The 27,852-nt window shown below is 52.3% G+C and overlaps 1 protein-coding gene and 1 pseudogene across 1 annotated transcript in view; both read right to left on the reverse strand.

The window, feature by feature from the left end:
- Positions 1–4,453: 4,453 nt before the first annotated feature.
- On the reverse strand, positions 4,454–7,370 carry LOC129394733 (small nuclear ribonucleoprotein E-like; annotated as a pseudogene).
- Positions 7,371–16,204: 8,834 nt separating this feature from the next.
- Positions 16,205–27,852, reverse strand: part of SAFB2 (scaffold attachment factor B2) — a 35,936-nt gene continuing 24,288 nt past the window's right edge. Inside the window, exons 14-21 of the mRNA XM_003819300.5 lie at positions 24,567–24,703; positions 23,094–23,381; positions 21,946–22,086; positions 20,947–20,992; positions 19,482–19,612; positions 17,071–17,183; positions 16,904–16,970; positions 16,205–16,602 (exon numbers count right to left, since the gene is read on the reverse strand). Of these exons, the coding sequence (XP_003819348.3) occupies positions 16,446–16,602; positions 16,904–16,970; positions 17,071–17,183; positions 19,482–19,612; positions 20,947–20,992; positions 21,946–22,086; positions 23,094–23,381; positions 24,567–24,703 (1,080 nt within the window). The 3' untranslated portion in view covers positions 16,205–16,445. The remainder of the gene's footprint in view (positions 16,603–16,903; positions 16,971–17,070; positions 17,184–19,481; positions 19,613–20,946; positions 20,993–21,945; positions 22,087–23,093; positions 23,382–24,566; positions 24,704–27,852) is intronic.

Genomic DNA, 27,852 nt, shown 5'->3' on the forward strand with positions numbered 1-27,852 from the left:
TTTTTTTTTTCAGATGGAGATTTTAAAGATAACTCAAACCAAATTAAATTCCAGATGGCCCCTTCAACCCTTGCCCCCAGCGAAATAAACTATACAAATATTAGGAGAAAACACAGGAGTTAAAAATAAAAATAATCTGGGCCAGGCGCGGTGGCTCATGCCTGTAATCCCAGCACTTTGGGAGGCTGAGGCGGGCAAATCAAGAGGTCAGGAGTTCAAGACCAGCCTGGCCAACATGGTGAAACCCCGTCTCTACTAAAAATACAAAAATTAGCCAGGTGTGGTGGTGCATGCCTGTAATCCCAGCTACTCAAGAGGCTGAGGCGGGAGAATCACTTGAACCCGGGAGGTGGAGCTGGCAGTGAGCCGAGACCACACCATTGCACTCCAGCCTGTGTGACAGAGTGATACTCCGTCTCAAAAAAATATAAAAATAAAAATAATCTTAACTGTGTTAAAGCATATTAAACCCAGAAACCTTTAATTAAAAGATTAATAACTGACTACAAATATAAAATTCCTACACACATATGCACATTAAAAAAATACTAGAAGATCAAAAGGCAACATCAAGGAAGAAAGTTTTCCAAAACACGACAGACAAAAGACTGATTTTCTTAATATGTAAAGAGCATCTGGAAATCAATAAGGATTAACAAGCAAATTGAAAAAGGGGTGAGAGACTGGGCACAGTGGCTCACTCCTATAATCTCAGCACTTTGGGAGGCCAAGGTGGGTGGATCACCTGGGGTCAGGAGATCGAGACCAGCCTGGCCAACATGGTGAAACCCTGTCTCTACTAAAAATACAAAAATTAGCCAGGTGTGGTGGTGGGTGCCTATAATTCCAGCTACTTGGGAGGCTGAGGCAGGAGAATGGCTTCAACCCAGGAGGTTGAAGTACAATGCCCAGGGTGGAGTACAATGGCAACTGTGGAGTACACAGTTGCAGTGAGCCAAGATTGCACCACTGCACTCCAGCCTGGGCGACAGAGTGAGAGACTGTCTTAAGAAAAACAAAACAGGCCGGGCACGGTGGCTCACGCCTGTAATCCCAGCACTTTGGGAGGCTGAGGCAGGCAGATCCCCTGAGGTAGGGAGTTCGAGACCAGCCTGGCCAACATGGAGAAACCCTGTCTCTACTAAAAATTCAAAATTAGCTGGGTGTGGTGGTGCATGCCTGTAATCCCAGCTACTTGGGAGGCTGAGGCAGGAGAATCATTTGAACCCAGGAGGCAGTGGTTGCGGTGAGCCAACATCGCACCATTGCACTCCAGCCTGGGCAACAAGAGCGAAACTCCATCTCAAAAAAAAAAAAGAAAAAAGAAAAACAAAACAAACAAATAAAAAATACTAGAAGATGAAGAGGCAACATCAAGGGGGAAAATCTTCCAAAACATGATAGACAAGAGACTGATATCCTTAATATGTAAAAAGCATCTAGAAATCAATATGGATTAACAAGCCAGTCCAAAAAAGGGTGAAAGACATGAATGGATTTTTGTTGTTGTTGTTTTGTTTTGTTTTTGAGCAAACAGGGTCTTGCTGTTTCCCACACTGGAATGCAGTGACACAATCTTGGCTCACTGAAACTGTGTACCACCCCTCCCGGCTAATTTTTAGTATTTTTAGTAGAGACAAGGTTTCGCCATGTTGCCCAGGCTGGTCTCGAACTCCTGGGATTCAAGCAATCCTCCCACCTCAGCCTCCCAAAGTGCTGGGATTACAAGCATAAGCCACCACACATGAACGGTTTTCTGAAAAGGAAATACAAACGTCTTCTGGGCATAGGCAAGGGAGTTCATTCTCGCTCATGGTAACCTAAATATAAAAAAAAACTACCATGAAATATCTTTTTCTTCTTTTCATCTGTCTGGCTGGTAAAGATGAAAAAGTCTGAGCATTTGCTGTGTTTTCAGGGTTTTGGGAAAAGAGCAGCCTCATGCTGCTGGGGTTCAGAGTGTGAAATGGTGTAAGCTCTCTGACAATAGCTATTTGAAAAAGGTATAAGCCAGCAGTGTCCTTTCTGGGAAGGTATCCGTGTGCACAAAGAGAGATGATAACATAATACATGTGCCAAGAAATTTACATGTAACACAGCAAAGTAGGAGGCTGGCATGATCCCTGACCTCCTTGAACAAAGGAGGGAAACTGAGGCCGGGAGAGGAGTAGTGGCAGAATGAGAACCCAGGCTGGGCTGGTCACTCTCCGGGGAAGGTGGGCGGGCTGGCTTAACCTGAAGAACTAGGTCACCATGGCCCCAGCCACTTCCCTATTCAGGCTGAATTCCAGGCCTCGCCCATCATAATTGCTGGTGTCCAAGAAGGTCAAAGGGAGGCCTGGGGACACTCGGCTTTAACACGGGGAGGCCACGCTGAGCCCTGGGAGTGCTAGGTGCCACTTCCAGTTAATTCTGACTTTCTCATTAAGCTGTTAGGAAAAGTCCAGTGGCTGTGGGCGACCGGCCCCTCTGCCTGGGTCTGTGGATTAGAGGGATCATGGTTTTTGCCTCGAGACACTGTATTATCTGTTGCGGGCAATTATGGAAGACCCAGGCAGACAGTGATGAGCTCAGAGAATCCCTGAGCTCTGGAGTCTGGGAGGCTTAGAATCGTGGGATCACTGAACATGTAGACCTTAGGATCTTAGAACAGCTGGTGTTCAGTCCTCCTGAACATTGTGGAATCTCAGAGCTCTCTAGTGGGTGGGTGGGGGCTCTGAGCGGTAATCACCATACATCCCCTCTGGCTGTCTTAGGGGAGAAAAAGCTGCAGTAGTAAGTTTTAAGAAAGTTCAGCAGGAAGCAAGAGGAATAGGCTTTTAAAAATGGGCCAGAGTCCGGGCATGGTGGCTCTTGCCTGTAACCCTAGCACTTTGGGAGGCCGAGGCAGGAGGATCGCTTGAGGCCAGGATTTTAAGACTAGCCTAAGCCACATAGCAAGGCCCTGACTCTACAATTTTTTTTTTTTTTTTTTTGAGACGGAGTCTCACTCTTTCACCTAGGCTGGAGTGTCTTTTCACGAACTCAGCTCACTGCAACCTCCACCTCCCAGGTTCAAGCGATTCTCCTGCCTCCTGAGTAGCTGAGGTTAGAGGCATGCGCCACCACGCCAGGCTAATTTTTATATTTTTAGTAGACACGGGGTTTCACCATGTTAGCCAGGCTGGTCTCGAACTCCTGATCTTAAGTGATCCGCCTGCCTCAGTCTCCCAAAGTGCTGGGATTACAGGTATGAGCCACCATGCCTGGCCAGAATTTTAAAATTAGTTGGGCGTGGTGGTGTGCGCCCCCGTAGTCCCAGCTACTCAGGAGACTGAGGCAAGTGGATCACCTGAGACCAGGAGTTGGAGGCTGCAGTGAGCTATGATTGCACCACTGCACTCCAGCCTGGGCAACAGAGCAAGACCCTCTCTCGGAAAAAAAAAAAAAAAGAAAGAAAGAAATCTCTTCTACATTACAAGAGGCAAAGTATGTATAATTCCAGAATGTGGCAATGCAAAGGGCAGTGGATATGTTACAGATGGGGGCAAGTGGGCCTGGCACCCACCCTCCTTCCCTATTTGCCTACAGGATTGGTGGAATATGCAGCCCCCCCCCCCCACACTTCTCCCTGCTGCCCGGCCTCTGATGAACAGGCATTCTGGCCTATATTATTATTATTATTATTTATTTTTATTTATTTATTTATTTGAGACAGAGTCTTGCTCTGTTGCCCAGGCTGGAGTACAGTGGCACAATCTTGGCTCACTGCAAGCTCCGCCTCCCGGGTTCATGCCATTCTCCTGCCTCAGCCTCCCGAGTAGCTGGGACTACAGGCGCCCGCCACCATGCCCAGCTAATTTTTTGTATTTTTAGTAGAGACGGGGTTTCACCATGTTGGCCAGGATGGTCTTGATCTCCTGACCTCGTGATCCACTCGCCTTGGCCTCCCAAAGTGCTGGAATTACAGGCATTGAGCCACCGTGCCCGGCCGGCCTATGCTATTATTTTATTTTATCTTATTTTACTTTATGAGACAGGATCTTACTCTGTTGCCCAGGCTGGAGTACAGTGGCATGATCATGGCTCACTGCAGCCTCAACCTCCCAGGCTCAAGCGATCCTCCCACTTCAGCCTCCTGAGTAGCTGGGACTACAGGCACACACCTGTAATCCCGGTTGTGGTGGCGGGTGCCTGTAATCCCAGCTACTCTGGAGGCTAAGGCAGGAGAATCACTTGAACCTAGGAGGCGCAGGTTGCAGTGAGCCAAGATTGTACCACTGCACTCCAGCCTGGGTGACAAGAGCAAAACTCCATCTAAAGGAAGGAAGGAAGAGAGCGGGGAGGAAGGGAGGAGAGGAAGGAAAGAAGGAGGGAGGGAGAAAAGGAAGGAAGGAGGGAGGGAGGGAGGGAGGGAGGGAGGGAGGGAAGGAAGGAAGGAAGGAAGGAAGGGATTGATTGATTCACTTCCAGGATGTTTGTTGGGTAAATGAAGGTTTATGGTGGTCCCTATTGGCAAGTTGTGTTTTTCTAGCCTCATTCTATTAGAAACAAAGGCTATCTGCCACCAACATGTTTAAACAAAGTAGCATTCCTCATATATAAAGAGTTGTTAGAAATCAATAAAAATAAAGCAACACGTGCAAAGAACGTGCATACACTTTGGACACACACAAGACATAGGTGGGAAATTGTAAAAGACTTGTAAAAAAGAATTTCACTGCTGGGCACGGTGGCTCATGCCTGTAATCCCAGCACTTTGGGAGGTTGAGATGGGCGAATCACCTGAGGTTGGGAGTTCGAGACCAGCCTGACCAATATGGAGAAACCCTGTCTCTACTAAAAATACAAAATTAGCCAGGCATGGTGGCGCATGCCTGTAATCCCACCTACTCGGGAGGCTGAGGCAGGAGAAGTGCTTGAACCTGGGAGGTGGAGGTTGCGGTGAGCCGAGATCGTGCCATTGCACTCCAGCCTAGGCAACAAGAGTGAACTCCGTCTCAAAAAAAAAAAAAAAAAGAATTTCACCACTCTAATATTTGACAAAAAGATCCAATAATAGTTTTTGTGAAGGTACAAGGCAGTGAGCACTTGCATACATTGCTGGGATAAGTTAGTACCAAGTACCATCTTTCTGGAGGGCGAAATGGCAAAGTATATTGAAAGTCTTTGATGGAAAATAACCATAATGACTCACATTTGAAGAGTGACAACCGCATTTATTATCTTTTCCCCATCAGAACAGAAACTCCCCAACGGCTATTTTGTCTGTTCTGTCCACCGCTGAGTTCCCAATGTCGAAACAACTCATGCCCCTGATTTTTATACCCAGCATGATCCCGTCTACTCAGTTTTCTGAAGTTTGAGAACCGCTGAGCTAAGCTAAAAGGAAAGTTTTTATGCAGACAGACGTCCGAGCATCCAATCTATTTAGGCCTTTTTGACAACCCTCAAGTTCTTAGCAGTGAGTGAAGAATTCTCAGGGGCTCCCCACTGACCCATAGGTTAATAGATGTGCTTGTAGTTACTAGAATTAAATGAGGTGATTTTTCCTTTTTTTTTTTTTTTCTTTGAGGGAAGGTCTGGCTCTGTGTCACCCAGGCTGGAGTAGAGCGGCGTGATCTCAGCTCACTGCAACCTCCACCTCCTGGGCTCAAGTGATCCTCCCACCTCAGCCTCCCGAGTAGCTGGGACTATAGGTGCACACCATCCCGCGTGGCTAATTATTGTATTATTATTATTATTGTTATTGTTATTATTATTATAATTATTATTTTGTAGAGACAGGGTTTTGCCATGTTACCCAGACTGGTCTCGAACTCCTGGGCTCAAAACAAATCTGCCCACCTTGGCCTCTCAAAGTGCTGGAATTCCAGGCGTGAGCCACCACACCCAGCCTGAGATAATTTATCACATTGAGGCTTTATCATGCTCCAGGCGTGTTCAAGGTTTTACAAACCTCAACTCACCTCATAGCAATGCTATGAGATAGATGCTAATATCAAGCCCATTTTTTTTTAACACAAACAATCCCATAGTATTTATTGCCATCTTGTAGTAACACAAGGGTAATCAAAACAATATGAATAAATGTTCACATTGGACAAAGGACATCTAAAAACAAACTGTATCCTTCTCAACAATTTCTCACTTCATTGATCATTTCTAGTTGGAGACACTTTGTAGCAGAGTAATATTATCTCCTTTTAGCATGAGCCGACCCAGTTGTTTTCTTGACTTTTAGAATGAATCTCTTCTGCATCATCTAATACAAGGTTCATATACTCATCAAAACCAATGATACAGCCTTCTATCCGCATATTCACTTGCTCATAGAGCCACACCTGAATCCGCGATCTATTTTGTAAGTATCTGAAGATGAGGCTGATGGGCTGCGCCATAACCTTCTACACTTTCTGGCCCTGGCCCTGGCCACGGTACGCCATGGTGGAATTTCACCCTTTTTTTTTTTTTTTATAATTTGTTTTGTTTTGTTTTGTTTTGTTTTTTGAGACAGAGTCTCACTCTGTTGCCCAGGCTGGAGTGCAGTGGCGCGATCTCGGCTCGCTGCAAGCTCCGCCTCCCGGGTTCAGGCCATTCTCCTGCCTCAGCCCCCCAAGTAGCTGGGACTACAGGCGCCCGCCACCACGCCCAGCTATTTTTTTTTTAGCAGAGACGGGGTTTCACCATGTTAGCCAGGATGGTCTCGATCTCCTGACCTTGTGATCCACCCGCCTCGGCCTCCCAAAGTGCTGGGATTACAGGCGTGAGCCACCGCGCCCGGCCGAATATCAGGCCCATTTTACAGATGAGGAAACTGAATGCATAGCATGAAGGCAGTACCCGAGCCAAGGCCTGGCACATAGTAGGTGCTTAGTTTGAGCAGGATCTAAATCTCGTTTGGTCAGACCCACAGACACACAGCTCCATGAACAGTCGCTCCTGTCTCTCCAGGGGACCCCAGGAAGCACTTCATAAATATTTCAGTTCTTGAATTCTTTGGTGACTCTATACAGAGCCGCCAGGAAAGGTGAGCAGGGGCGGGAGAGGCAGCTTTCCAAGGGGGGTGGAGACATGAGGCACACATCAAGTCACTCGCCAGCCCGGATACACCAAAATGTACACAGCATGAGGAGAAGTCAGTCACACAGAGACACAGACACACCCAAGGCAAATACAGCCATGATATGTAGCAAGAGAAAAATGAGACACGTAGTCACATGCGCAGAGACACATGCCCCCCAGAGCAAACACAGACACACACAGGGACACACGCCCCATGACAAACGCAGATGCACACAGAGAGACACACGGCCTTAAGCCTCACACACGGAGATTCACCAGATCCACACCCCAAGACAGAAGCAGGCACGTCCACTCCTGAGACCAATACAAACTCACTCTAAGAGAAGCACAGACACAACCAGGGCCTTCGCCTACCGGGGGCCGGGTTGGGAGGCTCTGGAGACCCTCGACCCTTGAGGAAGCCCCCATTCCAGCCTCCACCTGCGCCTCCAGGGCCTCCCACTAAGGTGGTGTTGGGCCCGTGGGGGAAACGCTGGGCGGGCAGAGAGATGGGGGCTTCCGCGGCAGGAGGGGCCCAACCGGGTCGGCTGCGTTGCAGAGCGTGGCTCTTGGGCGCCACCTAGTGGGCACATGGAGTAGAGGGCCCGGCTGCCCCAAGTGCAGATCCACATCTGTGCAGGTCCTGGGTTCATCTGTTTCTGCTTTTGTCTATTTGCGTCCCTGTGTGTGTGCGTCTGTTTCACTCTGTGTCTCAGTCTCTGTCTCTCTTCTCCCTGAATCTCTCTTTTTCTGTGTCTCGGTGTGTTTCTCTCTCCATCCCTCTTTTTTCTCCCCTTCCCTCCCCCACGGCTTCCCCCACCTCCAGAGCCTGAGGCTTCGTCAATAAGCAAGCCAGGCATCTCCAGTGACCCAGCACACCCCACTTATAGCCGCATCTCTTGGGTCCCGTCCCTCAACGGCGTCTTGGTCCCCATGAGTGTCCACCTGCTATGACTCAGCCAGGGGCTGAGTGAGTGGGGGTGTGATGCCCAACGGACTCTCACTCTGTCGCCCAGGCTGTAGTGCAGTGGTGCAATCTCAGCTCACTGCAACCTCCACCTCCCAGGTTCAAGAGATTCTCCTGCCTCAGCCTCCCGAGTAGCTGGGATTACAGGCATGCGCCACCATGCCCTGCTAATTTTTGTATTTTTAGTAGAGACAAGGTTTTGCCATGTTGACCAGGCTGATCTCGAACTCCTGACCTCAGGTGATCCACCCACCTCAGCCTCCCAAAGTGCTGGGATTACAGACATGAGCCACCGCGCCTGGCTAATTATATTTATTTTTTTATACAGAGTCTCACTCTGTCACCCAGACTGGAGTGCAGTGGTGTGATCTCAGCTCACTGTAACTTCCACCTCCCAGATTCAAGTGATTCTCCTGCCTCAGCCTCCCGAGTAGCTGGGATTACAGGCGTGCACCACCACACCTGGCTAATTTTTGTGTTTTTAGTAGAGATGGAGTTTCATCATGTTGACCAGGCTGGTCTCAAGTGATCTGCCTGCCTCGGCCTCCCAAAGTGCTTGGAGTACAGGTGTGAGGCACCATGCCCAGCTGTGCCCACCAGTTCTGCCAGCCTGCTTGCTCCTATGTTCTGGTCTTTGGAGCAGGGATCCCAAAACTGGAGGCGGCTTGTGGCCCCCCTGCTGTGTCTTTGTCCAAACAGAGCCAGGGCCCTGAGTCCAGTGTGGCTCGCCCCTCCTTCCCCAGGGCTGGCTGGTGCTAGCTTCCTGGAGGTGAAAGTGCTCATGGCATGGGGAGACCGGGGACACGGGGACAGTGAGGATTTGGATCTCAAGCAAGGAAAGGCCTGAAGAGAGACATTTGAGTGTTACCCTCAAACCCTTCGAGGAGGGCTGGCTGTCTTCTTCTCAAGAAGAAGAAACCCTACAGGCTGGTGGTCCCATCCCTGATCAGCCACTGCGGCCCCAGGTCCCCATGTTCCTGCCTGCTCTGTTGCTCAAAGGTGCTAGGCCAGGTGCATGGCTCATGCCTGGAGTCCCAGCTACTCAGGAGGCTGGGGCATGAGGGTTACTTCCAGGAGCTCAAGGTTGCAGTGAGCTATGATCGCGCCGTTGTACTCCAGCCTGGGCGACAGAGCAAGATCCCATCGCTCCGAAAAACAAAAAAAGGGTGGGAGGCTTGTCCTTTCCTTCCTGGGGGCTTCTGCACACCCTGTTTCTTCTTCTGGAAAGCCCTTCTGGGGCTCCTTCACTCCTCATGGCTTAGGTCTGCCCAGTCCCCTCCTCCAAGAAGCCAGTCTCATTCCACCTCCAGACAACAGGAACCTGCAGGCTTGTCTCAGTCATGGCTGCATCTCTGCCATGGAGCCCTGCTCGCAGTAAGTACCCAAGAAGCATTTGCTAAGCTAAATGAGCAAGAAAACAAAGGACTCAGAGCCCAGCTCTTGAGCCTGGATTTCATCTTGACTTGCTTGGCAGGGGGCCTTGGCCAAGTGGGTTTCCTTCCTGCTCTGTGCACTGTTTCCCCAGCAATGGGGACCTTTCCCGGACCACCTGTGAGATCCACCCTGCTGGGTTTCATTTCAGCTGAGTCTGTAAATATTTGGTCTGCTGTGGCCAGCAGCATACACGCAGGGGAAGCTTCAGTGCCTTTTACGAGCTCCCCGCGAGGCCTGATATGCGTTTTCTGTGGCTGGGTACACGGGCACCCCAGTAGTTTCACAGCTCGTTGGCACGAGGTGGCTATGATTGCAAGACTGGAAGAAGCCGAGAGACACCATCAGTGGCTTCCAGCACTTAACTCCACAGCGTGCAGCATTTGAGAGGCCTCTTGTTTTAAAAACTGTAATGCAACATTATAGATTACAGCTGCAATGGAAATCGAGCCCAGCGATTCCCCTTCCCTAAGTCTATGGGCCACACTTAATTTCTTAAAGGGCAGAGGGGAGGGATTTCTGTTGGGCAAGGAGTGGGAAGCCCTGGTTTAGAGCTGTCTCTTGCTAAAAAAATTCAAAGAACCACAACCACTTGCTATGCACCTACTGTATGCCAGATATTGCATAAAGCACTTTTTTATTTTTTTGAGATGGAGTCTCAATTCTGTCTCCCAGGCTGGAGTGCAGTGGTGCGATCTTGACTCACTGCAACCTCCGCCTCCCAGGTTCAAGCGATTCTCCTGCCTCAGCCTCCTTAGTAGCTGGGATTACAGGCATGCGCCACCATGCCCAGCTAATTTTCATATTTTTAGTAGAGATGGGGTTTCACCATGTTGGCCAGGCTGGTCTCGAACTCCTGACCTCAGGTGATCTGCCCACCTCACCCTCCCAAAGTGCGGGGACTACTGGCGTGAGCTACCGTGCCCGGCCAAAACATTTTTTTTTTTTTTTTTTTTTTTATGGAGTCTCGCTCTGTCACCCAGGCTGGAGTGCAGTGGTGCGACCTCAGCTCACTGCACCCTCCATCTCTGTGTTCAGGCGATTCTCCTGTCTCAGTCTCCTGAGTAGCTGGGACTACAGGTGCCTACCACCACACCCGGCTAATTTTTGTGTTTTTAGTACAGACGGGGTTTCACCATGTTGGCCAGGCTGGTCTCAAACTCCTGAGCTCAGGTGATCCACCCACCTCACCCTCCCAAAGTGCTGGGATTACAGGCATGAGCCACCGCGCCCGGCCAAAACCTGTATTTTAAAAGGCTGTGCACTGGGGAGATGCAGATGCCTGCCCCAACGATGCTTATGTGGTGGAGAGTGCCGACAATAAACAACGCTTTAGCGAGTGGTCAGAGCCACGAGGACAGGCAGGTGTGACAAGGCAGAGGGTGATGAGGCGCCGCTGATCCAGTGGTCAGAGGAGACCTCTTGCAGGGGGCAGAATTTGGAAGGGGCTGGGCATGTGTGGCTGGTCTCCTCAGTCACAGCCAGTGCCACGCTGTTCTTTTTTGAGACAGCCCTGTCGCCCAGGCTGGAGTGCAGTGGTGTGATCACAGCTCACTGCAGCCTCTGCCTCCTGAGCCCAAGTGATCCTCCCTCCTCAGCCTCGTGGGTAGCTGGGACTACAGGCGTACACCAGCAGCCCAGCCAATTTTATTTTTTTGTACAGATGGGATCTTGCTACATTACCCACACTGCTTTCAAACTCCTGGGCTCCAGTGATCCTCCCACCTCAGCCTCCCAAAGTGCTGGGATTACAGGCATGAGCCACCGGGCCCTGGTTCACAGACCGCCCAGGAAGCTCTCCCAGGAGGGCAATGTCTCGGGTCCTCAGTACCTTATGCTCCACTGAACCCGGCAGCTGCTGTGTCAATATTTGCAGGTGGAGGCAAACACAGGGCAGCTGCATCTCACGAGGATTTGAGTAGTACGGAGAAGCGGCTCTTGGTGCTCCCGGGAGTAATTTAGGGGCAGTTTCTGGCCCAGTATTGCTGTCTCTGGAAGCACTGTAGGACGTGTAGACTTATCCTTGGGGTCAACTCTAAAGGCCAAGCGCATGTGCAAAATTATGTACACACTCACGTACGCAGCTTGCTCACTGGTGCCCCAAACACCTACCCCTTCACCACCGTGTGACCGCAGCACGGGGTGCCCTGACAACCGGGGAGGCTGAAGAGAAGGGACCTCGGGCTACAGCCTCAGCTCCATGGCTCGCTACCTCTGGGCGGGTCTCAGCCTCCCTCGGGCTCAGAACCTTCTTCTGCGCTTGACTTTCCCAGGAATTGACTCCAGTTTCCCAAGGAGCCGCACCGGGGTATGTCTGGGTTTGGTGATGTTGTGTGGCGTCCGTAGGTGTCCTCATATAAATTGGTGGCTGGCCAGGGGGACTAGAGATGTCTAACTTGCTTGACTGGTAAGCACATCGGGTGCTTCCCAAAGTGGATTCTGTTGTACACCAGGGTGACGGACGAGGATGCCCACGTCCTCATCCCTGGGACCTGTGAACACATTGGTCTCCAAGACAAAGGGACCTTGCAGATGTGATTAAGGCGAAGGAATTCGTGGCTGGGTGTGGTGGCTCATGCCTGCCATCCCAGCACTTTGGGAAGCCAAGGCAGGAGAATCACCCGAGGCCACGAGTTTGAGACCAGCTTGGCCAACATGGGGAAACCCCATCTCTACTAAAAATACAAAAACTAGCCAGGCATGGTGGCAGGTACCTGTAATCCCAGCTACTTGGGAGGCTGAAAGCAGGAGAATCGCTTGAACCCGGGAAGCAGAGGTTGCAGTGAGCCAAGATTGTGCCACTGCACTCCAGCCTGGGCAACACGGCACGACTTCATCTCAAAAAACAAAGAGAAAAGCTCTCCTAGTCCACCCAGCTGACCAAAGAAGTGGCTGAAGGGCTGAGGTCTGAACCCACCCAGCAGTGAGAGCAGAATCCGAACCCTGATTTGTCACCATCGTATGACCAGGTAGGAACAGCCTCACCTCTCCTGTGGGTCACTGGGACTCAAGGAAGCCCTGCCCCTCAATCCGGCAAACCTGTTAAAAGGCACGGCATCCCCGTTAAACGTCGACTTTATGGTAGTTGGGTTTTTTTGGAATCAAAAGGCCCTGTTCTAACTTTGCCTTTGAAATTATGTGACTGGGAGTCATGCATGCAATTTGAGACTGGCAATCATCGTGGAGGCTTGGGAGTTCCTTGGGAATGAGAAAATCTAACCTAGGAGCTGTTTTGAAATGTAATGAAATCTTTATGAATACAAAATTTAGCAATTGGTGAAGTTGACACATTTTGTAGCTGTGGAGACATTTCGTAAGGTCTTAATTCTACTTTTTCTTTCCTTTTTTTTTTTTTTTTTTTTGAGATGGAGTTTCGCTCTTTCACCCGGGACTAGAGTGAAGTGGCGCGATCTCGGCTCACTGCAACCTCCGCCCCCCAGGGTTCAAGAAGTCTCCTGCCTCAGCCTCCCGAGTAGCTGGGATTACAGGCACCCACCACCATGCCTGGCTAATACTTGTATTTTTAGTAGAAATGGGGGTTTCCCCATGTTGGCCAGGCTGGTCTCGAACTCCTGACCACAGGTGACCTACCCGCCTCAGCCTCCAAAAGTGCTGGGATTCGAGGCATGAGCCACCGCGCCAGGCCATAAGGTCTTAATTCTGATTCTGCTGTTTTCTTTCTGTATGGCTGGAGCTGGTCATTTCCTCACCGGGACCCCCTCCAGACCTCTGGCATTGCATTTCGCCAGGGTCCCTGTGAAACATGAGCACCTGAGGCTCTATTCCTGTAGGGCTCCCCAGGGCCTGCCAACATGTATTAAGCATTTACTGTATGCCAAGCTTTTTATGTGGATTAACTAATCTTTGTAAAGATCCCATATGGCAACTACAATGATTACTCCCTCCTTCCAGTTAAAGCAGCTAAAGCAGACAGTAATGACCTGCCCGTGGGCAGGCAGGTAGTGAGAAGGCTGGGTTCCAGGCAGTTGGCTCCTAAACTTGCTCTCAAGAAGCTCCCTGTTTCTGCCCCAGTGGCTCTCATTCCCGTGATGCCCTCACAGCTCCCCCTCCCCTTTAAAAATGTCTTTAAAACGATGGGAAATGATACATAACAAAATTCACCACCAAATGGTATACCAAGGCCAGGCATGGTGGCTCATGCCTGTAGACCCAGCAACTTGGGAGGCCAAGGTGGGAGGATGGCTTGAGCTCCGGAGTTCGAGGCTGCAGTGAGCTATGATCGCGCCACTGCATTCCAGCCTGGGAGACAGAGCGAGACCCTGTCTCGTAAAAAAGGGGAATTGGAATCTTCATATAGTGCTAGTAGGAATGTATAATGGTACCACCACTGTGGAAAAGTCTGGCTATACTTCCAGAAGTAAAACACAGGGAGTTACAAAGTCAGCATAGGACCCAGCAATCCCAGTCCCAGGTATATACACAGGAGAATGGAAAACAGGTGTTCAAACACATACATATCCATAAATGCTCACGGCAGCGTGATTCACACACAACTGCCCAAAGGGGGGAACCACCCACACGTCCATCAGCATCTCCTTTTCATAACACGTATTTTGTTCCACCCACCTTTTCTCTCTTGAAATAAAAGTTGAGTTAATATAACGTACCTACGCTCAATTATTAAAGAAACAGGCCAGGCGCGGTGGCTCACGCCTGTAATCCCAGCACTTTGGGAGGCCTAGGTGGGCGGATCACTTGAGGTCAGGAGTTCGAGACCAGCCTGGCCAACATGGTGGAACCCCGTCTCTACTAAAAATACAAAAATTAGCTGGGCGTGGTGGCAGGCACCTGTAATCCCAGCTACTTGGGAGGCTGAGGCAGGAGAATCGTTTGAACCTGGGAAGCGGAGGCTGCAGTGAGCCCAGATCCTCGCCACTGCATTCCAGCAGTGACAGAGTGAGACTGTGTCTCCAAAAAAAAAAAAAGGGGGGGGGGGAACCAGGACACAAACACGCTTGCAGGAAGAAGGCCACATGATGAAGATGGAGGCCGAGACTGGGCAATGTTTTTACAAACCAAGGAATGCCCAGAGGTGCTCGGCAGCTGTCAGAAGCCAGGAGGCTCAGGACAGAGCCTGGGAAGGACACAGCCCTGCCCACACCCAGATCTCAGACTCCTGGCCTCAAGAACTGAGAGCCAATGAGCTTCCTTAGGCAGTCTATGGTGCTTTGTGACAGCCGTCCTGGTAACTTGAGTGTTTTGTTTCTGCGTGGAACAGAGCTGGTTCCAGGCCCGGCTCGTTGGAAAGGGCAGGGCTCTTCTGCCCCCATAGGATGTCCAGTGGGACTGGTTCCCTTTCCAGCTCCCATAGAGCAGCCTGGCAGTGGTTGAGCCCCTGCTTCATAGTTCAGGAGGCCACACCCACCTCCAGGAAGGGGTGCTCCGTGACGTCTGAGACACCGAGGTCTGAAAACAGGGCCTGCTCCCAATCCCAGGCTGCCTCCTCAACGCAGGCTAAGCCTGCCTTTTATTGCCCAACAGGGAAGCTCTCAACCCCAATTTCTAGACTCTGGCTTGTCGGGGAGACAGGCAAGCTGCGAAGACCCCATGTGCAACACGGAGGCAGCGTGGCGCCCAGTCCACCTGCCACTGGAAAATGACTCCAGAAGCCGCCACCGTGGGGGAGGCTCCGGAATGCGTTCACGGCAGCTCAGGCCCAGACAGGACGCCGAGGGCCAGGGCCAACCTGCCTTTCATGCTCTGGTGTCTGCGGCAAGCTGGGCTGGATTTTAACATGGCTTTTTAAAAACTTAACTTCCCAGCGGGGGCGGGGGGAACTCCAGCAGAACCGGCAGTTGGAGGAGGGGCCTGCGGGTGGCTGTCCTAGATACGGAGGGGAGGAAAAGAGGTCCCCAGCAGGTGGCCCTGCCAGTTAACTCTCACACCACACCGGGCTGGGCTGCCCCTCCCGCCGAGAGGGCACTAGGCCAACCCCATGCACCATCCTCTGCCCCAAGATGCCTGCAGCCCCTACCCCTGGCCAGCACCAGCTCCGCTCATGCACCAGCAGTTCTGAACAGAACAGCCGTGCCTCACAGTGGCCGGCCCCTGGAGGGCCCTGGCACGGAGGGCTGCGCACATGGGCCGGCAGCCTGCGGGCTACCCCGGCCAGCGAAGTGCCTCATCTGGCACAGTCTTTAAGGAAGAAAATGGGCATCACACTCAAATGCACTTTTGCAGACAAATGGACATTTCCAGAAGAACGGAGGGACCAGTTCTACCACGTGGGCCCATCACCGAGTCAGCGCCATCCCACTCCTAACCAGCTGCTGGCAGCAGACACTGAGCAGGACACACTTGGCAGCCAGGAGAGGGCGGGCCCACCACACACGGACCCTCCCTGACAGAGCCCACCACACACCAGCATGGGACACAGCCCCAGACTGAGGTGGCAGGGGGAGGGTTCCCCAGGGCCTGGCACGCCCTCACCACTACCCACGCAGAGACAGGCTCGGGGTAAAGGGATTGGTCTGAGGGCCCCATGGTGCACAGCACCCCCTGAAGAATTCCTAGTTCCCATGGGCTGACTCCCCAGCCTCAGTTTCATCCCATGATGGGAACCTGGACAGCCCACTTCCTGAGGTGGTTATGACAACTCAGTAGGATGATGCAGGCAAAAGACTTTGGCAGCACCTGGCAGAGCCAACAGTCACCATGTGGTCACACCGCTGCGCCCAGGGTTGGTCCCATCCCGAGCTCTACGGCCACCAGGACTCACGCACGTGCACGCGCACGCAAGACTGCGAATGGTAAACTTTATTAATGGAAAATGGAATGCCTCGTTAACAGAAACCTTGATTTAAAAATGGCAGAACAAGAACACATTTATTAAAAAAAAAAAAAGTGAGTTCACATTGTATTGAGCTACAACACGGTGGCAGGATTTACTTTGCTTTTAAAAAGATCCCCCAAGTTCGAGGGAACCCTGGCTACCAGATTCAACAGTGCGTCTGCCCACCTGAAAACTCGCAGTGAGTGGGACTTAGTAGCGGCGGGTGAAGTGGGGGTACGGGGGGGGATGAGGGTGTGGGTGAGGGACTCTGCTGCCCCGGTCCTGGCTGGCCACTCCGCCACCTTCCAGTCCGCCACCTGGCACCACGTGGCCCTGGGAATGTCCACCTTGTGCAAAGCCGCCTCGCCTAGGAACAAAGTCAGACATTTTTTTTCCCCTTGAAGTGCTCAGCGTTTTCATCGTAACATGGGTTCAGTAACGGTCCCGCAGCCTTTAGAGCGCTTGGGTTTTTTTTCCAGGTGAGAAAAATCATCATCACACATTGTATTCCAGGTAACTCAAGAGCGTTATTTGCATAAATTGCAAAGAGCTGCTTTTTGCTTTGTTTTCAAAACATCCAACCCAGCCAGCTGATCAAACATGCAAAAAAGGGAGAGGAAGTGAGGAGCAGGAGTGAACCACCGTCCTCCGCGGACGACACGCCTTACCCCGCCACTCCACCGCGGCTTGCCATGTGCCCCGGCCCCGAGGGCCCAGACAGGCCCCTCTCGCCACCTAGAAGAGAAGAAGGGTCTGCAAACACTCCGTTCCTGGGGAAGCCCCTGGACACATGTGGGGGCCACAGCCACCCTCGTCCCTGGAGCCAGCCCCGTACCTTGCCACCTGGCGTGCTCCCGGCTAGCCGTGCCTGCATCCATGGCACCCTGCCAGGCGCGTGCCTGGTGCTCCTCTAGCCGCTGGTTGTGCTCTCCCCAGTCACGGCCACCCCTTTGCCAAAAGAAAAAGACATGCAGCCATCTAATGAGCCTCCAGGGTTGTGTCGGCAGCAGGCGCACCCACCCTGACCTCAGCTGCATGGTGGGTCATGCCACACAGCAAGGGCTGCATGTCAAGTGGGCAAATCATGGGAAGGGACATTTCCCCAAAGACAGATGTGCTAGTAAGCACGTGAGAAGGTGCTCAACGCCACCCGGAAATGCCAATCCAAGCCACACCGAGATGCTACCTCCCCCTGGCTGGGATGCTAGAATCACACAATCACACACACCGTGGAGGGTGCGAGGAAAGGGAAGAACCCTTGTCCACTGCTGGTGGAAATGTAAAATGGTGTGGCCACTGTGGAAAAGTTTGGTGGTTCTTCAAAAAGTTAAGCGCAGAATTACCATGACCCAGCAAACCCATTCCTACCTGCCAGAAATGAAAACATGGCCAAAGACATCTGTGCATGAATGTTCCTAGCGGCAGGATTCCTAACAGCCAAAGGGAGAAGGACCCCAACACCCATGAACTGATGAGCAGATAACACTATGTAGTGTGTCTGGACCATGGAATGTTCAGCCCTAACTAGGAAGGAAGCGCTGGCCCAGGCAGCATGTGGAGGTGAGCCCTGAATACACAAGGCTTAGGGAGAAGCCAGGCCCAGCAGGCACACCGCGCAGGCCAAGAAATGACTCAAGACAGCAAATCCAGAGCCAGAAAGGGACCTGTGGCTACCAAGGGCAGGGGGGAAGGGGTGTGGCTGCTAAAAGGGGCAGGGTTTCTTTTGACGTGATGAAAATGCTTCAGAATCAGCCGTGGGGATGGCTAAACAGATCCACGTACACGCAAACCTCCACTGACTGCACACGTGAAACGGGAAGTGTGTGTCGTGTGAACTATACTTAAAGAAAGCTATTTGTTTAAAGTTTCAGACAAACTCTGGGAGATGAAAATCCGAGTCCAGTGTCCTGAGTCCCAAGTGGCCAAGCAGTCACAGTGGCCATGCAGGAAAGCAGCCAGACCCATCTGCATGAGTGCCTGCCTGCTGTGGGTTGCCGGATGCAGTGACAGTCAGGCCAAGTGAGCCAGCCCCCAGGCCCGAGAGGGGCCACCAGAGCCCCAGTGCGCACTGCCAGGCAAGGGCAATACCGCCCTGGAGGGAGCGGAAAGCTCCCGTGTGGAACCTGCCCTCGGTGACCCGATGGCGCCCAGCCGCTGCTCACCGTGGGTGAGTTTCCCGTTTACACTCCCGAAGTATTTACCATAACACCCAGCAAGCGACAGGACAGGAATGCTAATGAAGTCTCACAGGAGAGAACACTTCACACCAACTGATCAGAGCACTGCCACCGTCTGTGCTGCCCACAGATTCAGGAGAAGCTTCGGGTGTCCTGGGACACTCGGCACAGCTCCGAGTCAAAGTCCCTGGCAGAGGTGGAAGTGCCTCTCAGCGCCGAGGGAGGGATGGAACGGGGGAGCACAGGGGGCCAAAACCCACCCTGTGGCACTGGGCAGGGGCCGAGGCAGCCCTGGGCCAGGGCTGGAGATAAGACAGGACACTTGGCTCACAGAGGAAAGCAGGGCGGCAGCCGCAAAGCGGTCCTGCCACCAGCCTCCTCACAGCCAGCCCAGACAGCAACAGGACAAACAGGCAGGGGTGACTGCAGCTGGCCAAAGAAACTAGAGAGGCACCCAGAGTCCTCCCAGACAAGCCCTGCACCCCACCAATGCTGACAAGGCTCAGAACAGCACCCCCACTGCAGTGCTGGTGAAGGTGGCTTTGGACACCTGTGGAGGACCTGGCCCAGTGTCCTCGGCCCTGAGTCCTGGGTGGAGGGTCCTCATAAGTGATTCTAATAGGCAGGGCAGGGTTGAGAAGACCCACCCCAGACCAACTAGGGGTCAGAGAGAAAACCCGAGGAAGACACATGTCAAGAGGCAACGTGGAGGCAGGGGCGAGGCTGCTCTACCACGGACGGGGCAGGACTAAGAGCTTCAGCGCTGTCTCTCCCAGTGTGTAGGCAGCCCGTGATCGAGATATTCACAGCTGCAGGCGACCCCCAGCTCAAGAATGGGGATGGGCCATTCTGGGCGACCTGGACAGCTCCATCTCTGAAAGCCTGTTCTATGCTTTCTTCTTGAGAACCTGGACTTTCTGAGTCAAGGGTTTCAAATGGCAGGACCCCTGGTAGCCCGTCCTAAAGCTGCCCTAGCTGAATCAAACCTTGGGGACGTGCCCGGCCAGGCACCAACCTTTTCCCAGGTTAGGACAGATGCTCCCCACTCGGCTGGGGCTCACCCACTAACCTGGGGGGAGGGGGCAGCCCCCGGCCTTCACTCAGCCTCTTGTCGGAGCCGTAGCCCCCCCAGCCATCACGGGAGTCCCGGCCGTGGCGCTCTGGGGGTCCTCCGTGGCCATGGCGGTCATCTCCATAGTGCTGGAAGGCAGGAGAGGAACAGGGTGACACTGACCATGTCACCCACATAGGCCCACCTTCCGGAAGGCCTGTCCACCGCAGGCCCTAGGGTGGTAGGTGGGGTGGAGCTGAGAGAGGACTGAAGGGTGCAGCCTCAGCCCTGCTGGGCCCTGCTTCACTGACCCTCTGGTCCCTGGCTCCCCTCCTCGCACCCCTACAGCTGCATCACTGCCCCACCTGAGCTGCCCCAGGAGCCAGGGGCACCCTGGCATTACTGCCCTCAACAGCTCTGCTCAAGGTCCACTAAGACGTCACCAAACCCTGTCTTCCCTGAGAAGTTGGGCGCTGCCTCCTTTCCGATAACAGGAGGGCCCTCGGGTGGGTCAGCTCCCCTGTGCTCTGGCAGGGCCACAATTCTGGCCTCCCTGGCCAACCAACTCTGCACGGAGCAGCCAGCAGCCAGGAAGCAGGCGGGTGCTGCCTGCTGTTACAGGCCATTACTCTGCCGCCCACCTCCCACCTCTCCACCGGGCTGCTGCTTTCTCAGAACTCACACCCTGCCACCACGCACGGGGCACCCGCATGGCACCACAGAGACTCAGGGACCACTCTTGTGGTCTTCAGCCCCCCGTGCCCACCCAGCACGGACTTGAAACATGGGGAAGCCCGGGCTCCCCCATCCCCCCGACCCTGGCACATGTGGGCTAAACGACAACCACCATTTGGGTTCTTGGAGGACCCCACAGGCACTAAGACCCAAAGGCTCCCTGAGCAAGTGGACAATGAAGAGACACATGAGGTTTCTACCGGATACAATGAAGAACAAGCCCGACATATTTGAAAATGACAGAAACTTGAGCATTACAAAACAATGAAATATTTGCACTTTTTTTTTTTTTTTTTGAGACGGAGTCTTGCTCTTGTTGCCCAGGCTGGAGTGCAATGGTGCGACCTCGACTCACTGCAACCTCCGCCTCCCGGGTTCAAGCGATTCTCCTGCCTCAGCCTCCCGAGTAGCTGGGACTACAGGCACTCGCCACCATGCCTGGCTAATTTTTTGTATTTTTAGTAGAGACAGGGTTTCACCATGTCGGCCAGGCTGGTCTTGAACTCCTGACCTTGTGATCCACCCACCTCAGCTTCCCAAAGTGCTGGGATTACAGGCATGAGCCACCACGTCCGACTAAATATTTGTACTTCTAGTCGCTGGCCAGAACCCACACTTGCATACCCGCCACACGTGCTGACTTGGTTGCCACCTCTCTGGGATCAAGCGGCCGCCTGGCTAGAAATGGTCCGCTATGCCCGCACAGCAGTACAGTGGCCCCAGGGCTTGGCATCGGGGCTCTACTCACCTGCCCATCCCGGTGGTCTCCCATCATTGGCCTCGAACCCTCCCGCCTGCAAAAGGAAAAGATCCCGTTCAAACAGCACCAGGCACGACTACACATTTCTGCAGGTCAGGCAAGTTTCGCGACTGGAATACTTTTTCCATCCCATCACATAAAAACTATAACTGGCCTGGGAAAAAAGAAAAAGGCTAGCTCAAATCGAAAGGCTTTTCCCCGGGGGCAGAAACGAAGTTGGATCCTAAAGAGGTGGGAATAAAGATCTCACTGAACTAAAATTCCTCGGGGAGCTCTCAGTTAGGGGAACAGGGACAAACAGAGGCCTCCAATGATCCCTCATCTTTGGTCTGACCCAATGCGTGGGACTCATCAAAATTCACACCAACTCCACCCCAAACTCCAGCAGAATTAAGAGTGTGGCCTCTCAGCCTCCCTTTCCTGTTCTCCCCGCTCTGACATTCCGACTGAAGGAGCCAATGAATGGGGAAATGGGTCAGAGATGTGCAGCCAAGGGGAGCCCAAAGACAGGATTCTTACACTGGAAAACCAAGCGCTGCCTTTTTAATAAACTAGATGTATTCCTCATTTTAAAAGGCTAAAAAACCCACCCAGACCCTCGAAATACAAAACAGGCCTCATGAGAAATTCTGCACGTCCTCCATCAATTCTCTGGTAGCTCTTGGGCACAACCAGGTTGTGCTGACAAACACTGCTGCCTCACAAGAGAGCTCGGTGTAGATGGCCTGCACTCAGGCCCCTCCTGGCCCACCTATGAAAAGAGTCGGTGGATGGAACGAGCTCTGAGATGCCTTCCTCTGAGGTAAGCTGGGGATTCCAGCAACTCGCTCAAGTTCTGTGCAAGGCCAGAGTCATCCACTGTGGATCTCAGAAGTAAACGAGGCTTCAGAGCACACAGGAACCCCTGCACTGGGCTGAGAACGAGGTCAGCTGGATGCCCCGGTGCCCACAATGACTGTAGCTAAAGGAGGGGACAGGACCACTGACCTGTCGATGGCGTGGTCCTGGTACTGGCCCCGGTCTCGATGATCGAAGTCGTGAAAGCGGTGGTCTGGCCGGGGAAAGTCTGCACGATATCGGTCCTCCATCGCCACACGCTTTCCTTCCGGCCAATAGGCATCATCTCGTCTGTTGGTTTTTATTTTAAAAGAATACAAATTCCATTTATGAGAGAGGAGGAGGAAAAAAGGAGGAGGTGGAGGTGGGGAGGGGAGCTCTCTCCCCAGACCCAGTATCGTTTAAAATGTCCTGCAGGGCTAATCTCTAAATATTCGATCATCATTGCTTTGATCTGATAAATTAAAACCGCCATTAACAGCCGAGAGGCACACTTGTGTTCTCATCCAACAGTCCCGAAAGGAGCACTGCTGTGAGCTCATTGTCTCGTGAGGCTGTTATTACCTTGATTCCCCCTCATGAGCACAAATGCAACTGAAATGAAATATTTGGTTCTTCTGGAATAGCATTCGAGTTGCCACACTTTTACTTTCCCTGCCTTCCACGGGAGCCTGAATCTCCGAGTTTCTTGCAAAAGCAAAGAGAATTAGATGGGGTGATAGTGAACTACACACAGCTCTGGACGGCATCCAATTATCTTCTTCCTGATTTTTACCAGAAAACTAGGCTCACGGAGAGCGGGGTGAAGGGTGACTGTCAATTAAGCCGCCCGGGGTAGCTAGAGACCAATAAACCTACTTTCTAAATCAGAGGCAATTTCCTTTTCCACAGCGCCTGCTCTGCCTCTCTGTCTACAAGGACACATGAGACCGGCAGAGTCAGCGGTGGCCAACTTGGGCCTAACGGGCGTTCGGTTGTCTCGCAAGACAGAGAACAGCTATGCTCCACGGGTAAGTGGAGAGGAAAAGCATCACAAACCCTTCAGCAAGTGGCAGCCATCAAGTTTCCCAGAATAACTCAAGTTCAGGAAGATGCTACACAGCCTCCGGTGAGGACAGCGAACTAATAAACCTGCAGCAGCGCAGTGAGATCGGCGGGGGGTCCCCAGGGCGCATGCTCCATATCAAATTTCATTCTCCCCACCGACAGGGACGGAAGGGAAGCCGCTGTTCTGCTGGAAGGGTGAACACCGCTGCCACGCTGGTCTCCGTCCTGCCCACGCTCTGGGCGGGACTCACCGGTCCAGGTCGTAGGGCCTCCGCCCGGGCCGCCGCTCCTGCTCGTAACGCAGCTGCTCCTGCTGGCGCCGCAGCTCCTCGCGCTCGCGGTGGATGCGCTCCTGCTCCTTCCTGCGCTCACGCTCCACGCGCATGCGCTCGCGCTCCAGCCGCTCCCGCTCCATGCGCTCCCGCTCCAGCCGCTGGCGCTGGCACTCGAGCTGCAGGCGTTCCCGCTGTAGCCGGGCCTTCTCCTTCCGCTCATGGAAGGCCTCGAGGCGTTGCTCCCGCTCCCGCTGCTCGCGCTCCCTGCGGGGACAGGCGAGGCTGCCCTGAATTTCCTGCGTGAGCCTCCAAGGAGAAAGCCCGGTGCCCAAAACTGGGTGTGTATTGGAAGCAGAAAAAAAAAAATGGATCCAAAAGCTCACCGGGCTTCCCTAAAGCTGCGCGTGCAGGGGGTTACCTTACTTAACAAAGTTACCTTAAGAAAAGCAAAGGCAGCACAGCTGGCAACATTTCTAGGTTTGCTCGAGAACATTTTCCAAATGCTGTGAGCACAGCTTTTGCTTTACTGAGCAATATTTGAGGAAAAGTGACAAGAGAACGCCGGGCATCCCGACATGAAAAGGCCGAATGTCAAGGCAGAGGGACAAGCCTCCTTCAAGACCACAGCCCAGAAGGGAGCCGCGGCAAAATGACAACTGGACTCTGCTTGCAGTTTCTGACCTTAGGTGAAAGGTTTCAACAGGGAAGACTGAGGCCTCAGCACCCAGGGACCATCCCATCCCATCAAAGCCACACACGGCTGGGCCTTCCACACGGGCCAAGGTCCAACACCAGAGGAGGGGCGAAAATAGACTTTGAGCCAGCAGAAGGCTCAGCCTGTAATCCAGCACTTAGGGAGGCTGACGCAGGAGGATCGCTTGGGCCCAGCAGTTATCAGCCTGGCAACATAGCCAAACCCCATATACTGTAAAGGGCTTTGATGACTTCTTTTTAAGAGACAGGGTCTCACTCTGTCACCCAGTCTGCAGTGCACTGTTGTGATCACAGCTCACTGCAGCCTTGAGCTTCTGGGCTCCGGCAATCCTCCCACCTCAACCTCCTGAGTAGCTGGGACTACAAGTGCACGCCACCACGCCCAGCTAATTTTTAAATATTTTGTAGAGGTGGGGTCTCACTACATTGCCTAGCATGGTCTTGAACTCCTGGCTTCAGGTGATCCTCTGGCCCTGGCATCCCAAAGTGCTCGGATTACAGGTGTGAGCCACTGCACCTGGCCCTTTGATGACTTTCATGCCACCTGGCATGTCTGGCGGCTCACGTGTGAACAGGTGCTGGCCCCTGCCTCGAGGACCCAGGTGAAGCACGACACCCGCCAGCCCAGGCACTGGCTCTAGGGCACACAGACTGCGCACTCCAAGTACAGCTGGGAGAAGGACAGCCACCCCGAAAGGAAACCACCAGCCCACCGCCCCACCCAGCTCCACTCACCGCCGCCTCTCCGTTTCTCGGATCTCCCGTTCCCGCTGCCTCTGGCGCTCTCTCTCCCTTTGTTCTTTGATTTTATCAAACGACAAGATGTCTCTCTTTTCTTTGCTTTCTGACTTGCGATCCTGACTCTTGGAGCTCTGTTTACCAAAACTGGTTTATTAATGTCAGGAAAATGATTGCAACAAACAAACAATGGAGATTATGCACGTGTGCATGAGACTAAGATTCTCTGGCCCCACATGGTGTAGATGGAAGGCTGTGGTCTCCAGACCAGAGGCCCAGGCATAGGCTGCTTCCCTCCAAGTTTGCATTTTACTGCCTAATCCAGAATCCTGCTTTCAGATGTCAAGGGGCATTCATGGAAGAGAAGAGGTTGGCCCACGCCTCAGAAAACCTACAGGCACAGTTCTTCTAGCATAGCACAGCCAAGGACTCACATAATCCAAAGCAAACCTAGGCCTCTCAGAGCCACGGGCACATCTGCACAGGGCCACTGTGGCCATTAGTTCAGAGGGGACAGCAGTCAGGCCAGCTGTTTGGACAGCTGGAGGGCAGACTGCATGTTTCACGTCTCAACTGCTGGCTCAGGACTCAGGCAGACAGCTCTAAATAGAATATGCCAGGCCGGGCGCAGTGGCTCACACCTGTAATCCCAGCATTTCAGGAGGCCAAGGTGGGCGGATCACAACATCAGGAGTTCGAGACCAGCCTGACCAACATGGTGAAACCCCGTCTCAACTAAAAATACAAAAATTAGCTAGGCGTGGTGGCGCATGCCTGTAATCCCAGCTACTTAAGAGGCTGAAGCAGAAGAATCGCTTGAACCTGGGAAGCAGAGGTGGCAGTGAGCTGAGATTGCGCCACTGTACTCCAGCCTGGGTGACAGAGCAGGACTCCGTCTCAAATAAATAAAGAGAATATGCCAAAATGCTTTAATGCAAAACAGTGCTCCTAATAAGGTACAGAACACTAATAGCCAGCTTCCGTAATTTATTTTTTGTAGGTTTTTTGGGTTTGAGACCCAGTCTTGTTCTGTTGTCCAGCCTGGAGTACAGTGGCTCAGTCACAGCTCACTGCAGGATCAAGTGATCCTCCCACCTCAGCCTCCTGAGTAGCTGAGACCACAGGTGCACACCACCATGCCTGACTAATTTTTCTATTTTTGTAGAGACAGGGTTTCGCCCTATTGTCCAGGCTGGTCTCAAACTCCTGAGCTCAAGTGATCTGCTGCTTCATCCTCCCAAAGTGCCGGGATTACAGGTGTGAGCCACCGCACCCAGCCTATATTCATCATTTTCTATCTGTGGCATAAAGCTCAGAGCTGTAACAACTGACTCCCATTTCCAAGGTTCTCCAGGGCCCCTCACCCAAACTGGCTACACATCAGACCCTCCCAGGAAGCTTTTAAACAACACAGAACCTGAGGCCTCCTGCTGATCCACACAGAATCTCTGGGGCAGGGGCCTGGGAAATGACATTTTTAAAAAGCTACTCAGTTTATTTTCCTAATTAGCTCCCATAGGAGAGAAAGAGCGAGCAATGAAAAACAAACCAACCCAACAGAAAGACAGGCAAAGGTCAAGACGAGACATTACACCAATTATTAATAAAATGCAGGCTGGGGAGAAAGGGGCACACAGACACAGGAGAGACACACATCACCCAGCACTTTGATGGCAAGCTTTGCCTACGAGACGGGCAGATGTCTTACACACACTGCAGTAGAATAAGGTGACAGATGCCCACATACCACCGCACAGTGGGCAGCACAGCAGGCAACAGTGTCAGCACGGGACTCCTGGGTTCTCAGGCCAGCTTAGCCACTTACTAGCGACCTGGCAGGTGCAACACACCCAGGAGATTTAAGTCCCCTCCACAACCTTTCTGAACAGCATTTTATTTCAAAATTTAAACGTTAAAAGAGGCTGGGAGTGGTGGCTCACACCTGTAATCCAGCAAGTTTGGAAGATCAAGGCGAGAGAATCACTTGAAGCCAGGCTAAGCAACAAAGTGAGACACCCCCACCCTTTATTTTTTTTAATAGGTAAATATCATGCATAAAATAAAAAATATATGTAAAAGCGAAAAGAAAAAAAAGCAAAAAGGAAAAAAGCCAAACCGTATGTGTCTGTATGTAGAGACCTCCAAGGCATATTACACAGAAAGTGCAAGCTCCAGCACATCCTCTGTCTGTGGTCCCATGGCAGGCACAGGGGACGTGTGTGCAGAGGAAGCCGAGGAGCCCAACTGGACACACGGAGGCTTTAGTATGCCCGTGCTGCATCTCCTCAAGCTGACCAGATGTTCTAATCATGCATGTGTCATCACTACTTATTTTCAACATCACAGTTACATGGGGGTAAGAGTATGGGTCTTTTTCAATGTTCTACTCTACATTTCTCTGTATCTTATGATTTTCATGTGAAAAATGACATTAGGAACTGATACTTTATAAAATTCAAATGTTCATTTTAAAAACTAAGTCTTGGTTGGGCACGGTGGCTCAAGCCTGTAATCCCAGCACTTTGGGAGGCTGAGGCGGGTGGATCACTTGAGGTCAGGAGTTCGAGACCAGCCTGGCCAACGTGGCAAAATCCCGTCTCTACTAAAAGTAAAAAAATTAGCCTGGTGTGGTGATGTGTGCCTGTTGCCTGTAATCCCAGCTACTCGAGAGGATGAGGCAGGAGAGTCGCTTGAACCCAGGAGGCAGTGGTTGCAGTGAGCAGAGATCACGCCACTGCACTCCAGCCTGAGTGACACAGCAAGACTCCATCTCAAAAAAAAAAAAAAAAAAAGTTAAGTCTTAACAACACAAAGTGGTCCTGGCTGAATATGGTGAACTCCACATTCGTTAAAAAAGTACTGTCACCTCATGAATATCTTAGCTAGAACCTGCAGCTGGGAAGCAGAGGTTTTTATTGTTTCCCAGAGTGAAAAACGCAAATGAGATGCTATTTCGTCTAGTTGTGTGCACAACTCGAGAGGTGCAGCTCTTGATCTGATAACATGACCAGCTCTCTGTCCTAGGTTGGTCTCTACCTTTTTGGTTAATTTAATAGGAGACTAAAAAACCAATGAAAGAAAGTAACCTGCTATTAAGTCAACCAAAGAGTAGGACCTGCCTTCCGGCTCGAAAAGCCTGGGTCTGGCCCATCCCACCCTATGGTGAGCTGCCGTGTGAACCAATGCTCTGTCTGAAGGCGGCACATCCCGGTCAGGAGCCAGTAAGGGAAGCAAACACGGATGGGCACTGCTCTGCAGAAAGCACCAGGATTCACGTGTGTGT

This window comes from Pan paniscus, chromosome 20, assembly GCF_029289425.2.
Source record: "Pan paniscus chromosome 20, NHGRI_mPanPan1-v2.0_pri, whole genome shotgun sequence".
NCBI classification, from domain to species: domain Eukaryota; kingdom Metazoa; phylum Chordata; class Mammalia; order Primates; family Hominidae; genus Pan; species Pan paniscus.